At 45.7% G+C, this 8,426-nt stretch overlaps 1 protein-coding gene across 1 annotated transcript in view; it reads right to left on the reverse strand.

Moving 5' to 3' along the window:
* Positions 1-8,183, reverse strand: part of WBP1L (WW domain binding protein 1 like) — a 63,943-nt gene extending 55,760 nt beyond the window's left edge. The window contains exon 1 of the mRNA XM_029080875.2: positions 8,036-8,183. Within this exon, the coding sequence (XP_028936708.1) occupies positions 8,036-8,125 (90 nt within the window). The 5' untranslated portion in view covers positions 8,126-8,183. The remainder of the gene's footprint in view (positions 1-8,035) is intronic.
* Between the last annotated feature and the right edge of the window lie 243 nt (positions 8,184-8,426).

The following is an 8,426-nucleotide window of genomic DNA, read 5'->3' on the forward strand; positions in this document are numbered from 1 at the left end:
AACAGTGGCACGGGAGAGAATCCAGGGCGAAGACTCAAGTTTACTGCATAGAAGGAGGCAACGGTAAACCACTTCCATATTTTTACCAAGAAAACCTTATGGATACTCTACCAGAATGATGGCAGATGGAGTTGGGGCACTCAGAGATGTGTCCACAGCGTTGCTACAGGTCGAAGACAACTCGACGGCATAAGACAAGATTATGGTATTTAGGCATTAACTAGATGCCAGGCACTGTACTAAGCTCTGGGGGAAATGCAAGACAATCAGGTTGGACTTAGTCCTTGTCCCAGATGGAGCTCACAGTCTTAATCCCCATTTTAGAGATGAGGTAACTGAGGCCCAGAGAAGTTCAGTGACTTGCCCAAAGTCATACCAGCAGGCAGGTGGCAGAGCCGGTTTTAGAACCCAGGACCTCTGACTCCCAGGCCTGTGCTCTTTCCACTAGGCCACGTGGCTTCTCATCACCTTGTGTTTCTCACAGCCTGTAGCAAGTATAATGCATAGCTCTGTAGTGGGACATCATGCCTTACCTATCTGCTAGAGGTCCAGAAGCATGGGGCTAAGATGTGAAATCAGGGTCTAGCCAGTTCACTGATGATGGAGGGTTATGTTCTTGAAGAACCCCACTTTAAGAATAACTCATACCATAGGATGCACATCTTGACCAAAGCCACTCATGTGGGCAAAACTGTTTCTTCGAATACCGCATCACATTCTACTCAGACCAACACACATCATTGGAAGAACCTTTCCTGTTTCCCCAGTGGCATTCTATCCAAAACATGTAGTGAAAGCATGCATTACTGGATAACTGACCACAGGACAGATTTATATTTTCAAAAGTCCTTTAATGAGGGTCCAGATACTAAAAAAAAAAAAAAAAGAGTAATGGAATTGGAAGAAATGATCTGTCAGAAAACTGGCTAAAAAGGTAGAGATAAACAGCTTCCTTTTGGGATGGTGAATTCCCTTAGGCATTAATGCTCGGACCAATGTAATTTAACATTTTAACAAATGGCCCAGAAAAGAGAGTGTACGATGAGGTCTTCAAACCCAAAAGTGATACTAAGCAATTCAGGGTGATGAAATGCCATGCTAAGGGGTTAAGGTGCCGAAAGATCTCAGAAAGCTAAGGGGGTGTGCAAGTGTGGAGGGCGAGCTGTATGGGCAAGGGGAAAAAATAACATATTTCATCCAAATACAACTATGTGATAATGGGCTCTAAATTGTCCGTCATGACTCAAGAAAGAAATCTTGGAGTCATCAACAACTCTTTCCTCAGTCATTGGTTCAAAGTACAGCAGAAACCCCCCCATAACACGAAAGGTAGCGGGGCAGAGAGGGATACAGAAAACGCCAAAAAAAAAAAAAGCAGAGTTCATCCATTATGTAAAACTATAGCTTGCCTACATTGGAATATTACATTTAGGAAAGATAAAATACAGCTGGAAGAGGACAAACAAGATGATCAGGGAGCTAAAACAGCTTCTGCATGACAATAGGCTGAAAAGATTAGTCCTCTTCAGTCTGGAAAACGAAGGCTGAGACTGAAGCTTACAAAATTATGACTGAAGTGGGCAGGGGAAAGCACTGAAATGTTGTTCACCAAATCTCATCCCATCAGGATTTGGGAGCAGCCTCTGAAACCTGAAGATTGGAGCTTCAAGAAAGGGAAAAATATTTTTCACAGAGCACGAAGTTTATTGCCACAGGAAGTGGTCCAGGCAGAAAAATACTGATGGCTTCAGGAAAGATTTGGATAGATTTATGGATCAGAGGACCTATCAGAGGTTTTTACGAGGGAAAGTTATGGATGTTCAAAAGTACAAGCTTAAATATCGGGCTGGTTATCAAAAAGGGCAGCCACCTGTCTATTCCTCCAAGACTCGATTGTCGCCGCCATCAGAGAACCATTGCGTGCTTCCACTGTATTCCACTATACTCTCCCAAGTCTTTAGTACAGTGCTCTGCACACATGGTAAACACTCAATAAATACTATTGAATGAATCACTTCCTCTACCCTTCTTCCCAGCTGGAACACCTTATTCCAGCAGCTTCACCGAATTAAGTCCTGACCTTTCTTCAAAGACTAAAAGGCTATCTCCTCCAAGAGGTATTCTTTAACTTAAATCCCAGTTTCCCAATAGCGCCATTCCTTCGGCTACCTCAGTCTTCCATATAATAATCGGTTTGTTACCCATTCATTCATTCATCCACTTCTGCATACTAGTTATGTCTTCTCATGCTCTTTCAACTGTTGCATGTTCATCAATCTCTGTTCCCTTGTTAGCCCCCGGAAATTATAAAATCCTAAAGGGTAAGAACTTGTGGATTAGGTACATATCTTTAAAATCTGTTGCTTCCACCTACCCGTAACTTAGATAGGGTCTGTCTCCCCTCGCCAGATCGTTAAGTCCTTGAAGGGCAGAGACCATGTCTACTAGCTATTGTACTCTCCCAAGCATTTAGTACAGTGCTCAACACAAAAATTAAACTGTGCGCCCCTGCGGGCCAGGGAATGTTTCTGACTTGTTCACCGGTATCTACCCCAGATCTTAACAATGATAAATAACTATGGTATTTGTTAAGCACTTACTGTGTACTAAACCCTGGGGTTGATACAAAATTAGTACAGTGTTTGGCATACAATAAATGCTTAACAAATACCTCAGTCAGTACTTTTGATTAACCAGCATTAGAACTCAGGTCTCCCAGTTCCCAGGGGAGTGGTCCATCCACCCGACCAACAACAGGGCTTGATCACAGAGATGACTTCTGTACCGGTTCTGGCCACAGCCTCAGTATTTTCAGCTAAATTGTCCTGGCTCCCTGAGAAGGTTTGGCATCTTTTATTCGTCTCAAGAGTGCAGAGAGAAAAGAGAATATCAAAGTGGGAACTCTGCAGGAAGAGAGGGGTGAAAGGGAGAGAGGGAAGAGAATATTTACTCAATCCAATGCACAGAATATATGCACTGACCAGTTAGGTTTACGTAAAATTAAAATTTTTTTTAAAAAAGGAAATCCTCCTTTCTGCCACACAGAGAAAGAAAACAAATGAAGGGACTTTCTTGAAATAAAACTTCAGAGGAGCAGACAAAAGAAGAGGAAGCAGAAAACTCACTGAGGAGGTAAGAAAAAGGAGGGTAACCTGTTTACGAAACTTCAGATTAAAAACAGGGTTCAAGTACTTAAATGCTCTCTGTTAGATGGCAAAAGATAGCCGATTGGTGACAGATGTCATCAAATTCAACATTAATCTAGATTTAGGATAAGACCATCTATTTAACTTGCTGATCTCAGGATCTTGTCTGCTTAAAGATGATGAATAAAGTCAAGTTAACAGATATGTTCAGGTCTAACACTTAAGCAAATCTTCTACTTGGTTTCCTTTTGCTTTTTCTTGGGACAGTCATAATAATAAATAGCAATGATGTTGGTTAAGAGCTTATTACAGGCCAAGTAGTTAGTAGATACAATACAATCAGATCAAACAGTCCCTGGCCCACATGGGGCTCACAGACAAAGGGGGAATAGAGAACACGTATTTAATTCCCATTTTACAGATGAGGAAACTATAGCCTAGAGAAGTTAAGTGACTTGCCTGAGTTCACACTGCAGGCAACTGGTGAAGTTGGAATGAGAACCCAGGTCTCCTGACTCCCAGTTCTATACTCTTTCCACTAGGCCCACACTGCTTCCCTGCTTCTCAACTGATGCTAAAGAACTAAGCTGGTGAAGTACTTGGCCTTCCAAACAGAGATACTCCCAGGGATTCCTATTGATGAAGTTGCCTCATATACAAAGACTCTACTTTGGGGCACCTTCAGGGAACAGAGCTCAGAGTAAAGTGAATTAAGCCACTTCCACTACTCCCAGCCTCTATTTTTCCTACCTGGTAAGTGGCAAGATTGCCATGGGACAACTTCTCAAAGGAATGCTATGGAGACAAATGAGACCTCTGAAAAAGTCTTTTTTAAGTCTTTGGCTATTCGGGGGTCTTCTAATATGAAGTGATGTCAGGTAATTGTTTTGTCTGTAATGGAAGATGACTAGCAGTACATGAAACAGAGCTCAAAGATAATTAAGGAAGCTAAAATCTTCAAGCTTGACAGTTTGATTCTATAAAATAGAACTACATTCTAAGAGTTGTCTGACTGAGGGCATGTAAGAAACACGAATCAAACAACAAATCCAAGGCAGCATGGCCTAGTGGATAGAGCATGGGCCTGGGAGTCAGAAGGACCACCACTTGTCTGCTGCGTGATCTTGGGCAAGTCACTTCACTTCTCTCTGCCTCAGTTCTCTCAGCTGTAAAATGGGGATTAAGACTGAGAGCCCCACGTGGGACAGGGACTGTGTCCAACCCAATTTGCTTGTATCCACCCAACCCCTTAGTATTTTGACTGGCACCTAGGAAGCACTTAAATATCACTATTATTATTCTTCTTCTTAGGGTATGTTGTGAAGCGTGGGAGTGGGTGGGACAGATGACAGAAAATGAGAAAGAAGGAGCTGCATGTAGTCACCGGTAACAAAGGGGCTGCAACGATCTGAAGTTACAGGTAATCCGAAGGGACAAGAGGCTCCTGGGTGATGCTTTTCACTGCCACTCTGGACCAATTAGAACTATCCCCACCATAGCCAAATCCTAGAAAACTCCCCATCTTTTTTATTTTTTGAAGAGTAAATTGCCCACTTTCCACAGATTCAGTAAAATAATGTAGCAAAGCTACAGCCAAAGCCATCTGCTAGTATAGAATTAAAACTCACAATCAACATTGTTAAACTCTTTTTCAGGGAAGGGGAGAGAAATGCGGGAGTGATGGCAGATAAAATATAGTTGTTTGGGGATGAGATGATACTGGGGAAAACAAGGCTAAAGATCCTCTGCATATTTCTGACATGAGCCCGTCATTGAAAAGGGACCGTATCTGTTGCCGAATTGTACATTCCAAGCGCTAGGTACAGTGCTCTGTACATAGTAAGCGCTCAATAAATATGATTGAATGCATACGAACAAGAATTTTTTTTTGTTAGGAATGCGACAGAGCACTTACATGGTTTACCTCTGATGCAACTAGCACAGAGAGTTCTACTTAACCAAATATAGCCGGTTACCTGGAAGTCACTTGTTTAACATGAATGCAGAGAGCATCTGAAACTAGCCCTCCTTTTTCCAAAATGGTTTCTGGAATTTTTGTTGTTGTTGGCTGGCTGATTTTAGCAAATAAGAACCATCCAAAAACACAATATCCCAAATCTACTAGATTCTGGTGGAGTGAAAGTTAATAATTATAGAGCACTATTCATTCCAAAGGTTAAAACTCGAAAGAAAACACACAGCTACACAAGACCTGGTGTCAGCTAAGATACACAGGCACGTAGGAAATAAAAAAGTTATCCCATCCCCACAAACCTCTTTTGGGTGATAAATATATTGTAGCTATCGAACAGGTAAGAGTGCCCAGTCAGCCGAATCGCCTGTTGGATTAAAGCGCGAGAGTGGCCCTTTTCCCATAGATTAAAGCACGAGAGTGGCCCTTTTCCCAAATAAATACCAAATGTACAGGACAAAAGGATGCAAAGGCAACTGCGTCTATGTGAATTAAGCCCTGACTCTGAGTTCAATATCTCACTGGTCCCAGAATGTCATGGGCCATCCCTTTTATATTCCATCTCATTTTTTAAAAATTTCTGCTGAATATATTCATTGTCATTGACATCTAGGTTTAGGTTTCTAGACACACAGCGGTCCACCGACTGCAAAAGGGCAAGTCCAAGAACAGAATCATTTACACCTATGGGACACAATGCTACCACATGCAATCTAACTTAAAGTCAACAAATCAGGAAATGCTATTTAAGGAACAGTATTTCAGGGTAACATGAGACAAATATCCTCTGAAACACAATTAGGCTTAGAGAAAGGAGCTCCATAAATAAATGCAACAGATTCTTTTGTATTTTTTTCTCCCCACTATGTAATCAGGGCAAGTCATTCTATCCCTTTCTTTTGATTCTCCTCCAGGAGTTACACTCCTTTAAAAACTCGCGGAACAGCATTAAGAAGGTAGTGGGATTTTTTTTAATGTACTCGAGTATGGAATTTCTTTAGAAATACAGTTTATTACATCCATTACAGCAACAACACTAAGCCTGGCTGTAAATGAATCTTCAGCTTTAATAAAACGTGAAGATCTTCGCCCTAGAGAAACTGAATAATTTTGTGGTAGCCCCCTAAAGAATAAAGTAAGAAAAAAAACTACCCAATCTGAATCCTCCCTGAGGTTTTTCAATTAACTTAAGGTAGAATAAACATCGGTGGAGCTGATAGCCAGGTTTGGTTCCTAATAAATGTGTTTCAGAAAGGGGTCATAGCAGAGAAGCAGCGTGCTCTAGTGGAAAGAGGACAGTCCTGGGAATCAGAGGTTCTAAACCCAGCTCTGCCAACTGCCTGCTTTATAACCTTGGGCAAGTCCCCTCACCTAGAGAAGCGGCATGGTTTAGTGAACAGAGCACGGACCAGGGAGCCAGAAGATCATGGGTTCTAATCCTGGCTCCGCCAGATGTCTTTCATTCATTCATTCAATAGTATTTATTGAGCGCTTACTATGTGCAGAGCACTGTACTAAGTGCTTGGAATATACAATTCGGCAACAGATAGAGACCATCCCTGCCCAACGATGGGCTCACCGTCTAATCAGGGGAGACAGACGGCAGAGTAGAACAGAACGAAAGAAGAACAAGAAAACATTATCACGATAGAATCAAGGGGATGTACACCTCATTAACAAAATAAATAGGGCAATAAAAAATATTACTGCTGTCTGACGTTGGGCAAGTCACTTCACCTCAGTCACCTCATCTGTAGAATGGGGATTATGAGTCCCTATGTCCTATGTGGGACGGGGACTGTGTCCAACTTAACTCGAATCAACCCCAGCGCTTAGTGCTGTGCTTGGCAGCCAGTTCACGCTTAACAAGTACATCTCCTTGGTTCTATTTATCGTGATGATGTCTTGTTTTTGTCCGTCTGTCTCCCGATTAGACAGTAAGCCCATCAGTGGGCAGGGATGGTCTCTGTTGCCGAACTGTAGATTCCAAGCGCTTAGTCCAGTGCTCTGCACCTAGTAAGCGCTCAAGAAATACTATTGAATGAATGAAAAGTACCAGAATCATCGGCATTCTCTGTGCCAATGGGGGATTCGAGATATGTTCTCCCTCCTACTTGGACTGTGAGCCCCCTGTGGGACAGGGACCGCCTCCCAGGTGTCTGATTTCTATCTATCCCAGCACTTAGAACATTGACACCTCGAAAGCACTTCAGCAACCTCATTTAAAAGAGCCAAAAGAACCCAGAAGCCCTACAGAGATGGCTGGGATGCTTAGGATTCCGAAGCGGGTCTTCGATCTTGGCCACCCCCTCAATGGGCCTGAGCTACAATATCAGGGCTGAGACTCGGGGCCGCGTAGGGCTAAAAGGTGAGCGACGAGAACCCGGAAAAGCCCCCGGCACCTGCTTCCTTTCCCCCCCCTCCGGTGCCAAGAGGTGCGGGGCAGGTCCCACCCAAGCCGGCGACCACAGCGTTGCTCCCACGGAGGTTTCCTAAGGCCGCGCCGGGCGGCCATGGGGACCGGCGGCTCTGCTGGGAGGGGACAGCCCCCCTCCCCATTCATCCCATGGTATTTATGGAGCGCTTGCTGTGTGCAGAGCACCACCAGGACCGGCAGGTCCTTCCTGAACGCCCCGCTCCCCGGCCTGACTGTCGCCGTGCCCGCAACTGGCAGCGGCTGGGGCTCGGAGGCCCCAGGACGGGCAGCTCGGGATGCCGGCCCCCACCTGGGCCTGTTGCCCCGCTGACCTCTGACCTGGCTCCCACCGAGGCCTCTCGGACCCCCCCCCCCATGGCCACCATCACCACCCTCCCGGCTCCCCTCCCTTGGCCGGCGCCTCCCGAGAGGCCTCCATCCCAGCCCGCGCCCCCTCAGCCCCGGAGGGCCCCCTCCCCCCCGGCCTGGCTCGCCCCTTACCTGAGGGGGCTCGGCCCTGGCTGACAAGGGGCTTGGCAGCGCCTGGAGGAGCAGGAGCGCCATGCTGCCTAGGAGCCTTCTCCTCTCCATCCCCCTCCTCCTCCTGCTCCTCTTCTTCCCTCTTTCCTTCTCCTCTTCCTGTTTCGCTCTCCCCCACCGGCTTCCGGCTCCGCTCTCCCCCCTCCCCCCCCACCACACACACACACACACACACACACACACTCGCACTCACTCTCACACACACACTCCGCTCCCCCCCTCCCCCCCTTCGCCGTCCCTCAGGGGCACAGCTCGGCCAAACGGCCCCTCACATCGGCCCCTTCTCTCATTGGCCCACGCCCCTGTCAATCATCAAGGAGCCGCCGGGAGGGCGGGCCGACGGGGAGGCTCG

Source organism: Ornithorhynchus anatinus, chromosome 16 (genome assembly GCF_004115215.2).
Source record: "Ornithorhynchus anatinus isolate Pmale09 chromosome 16, mOrnAna1.pri.v4, whole genome shotgun sequence".
NCBI lineage: Eukaryota > Metazoa > Chordata > Mammalia > Monotremata > Ornithorhynchidae > Ornithorhynchus > Ornithorhynchus anatinus.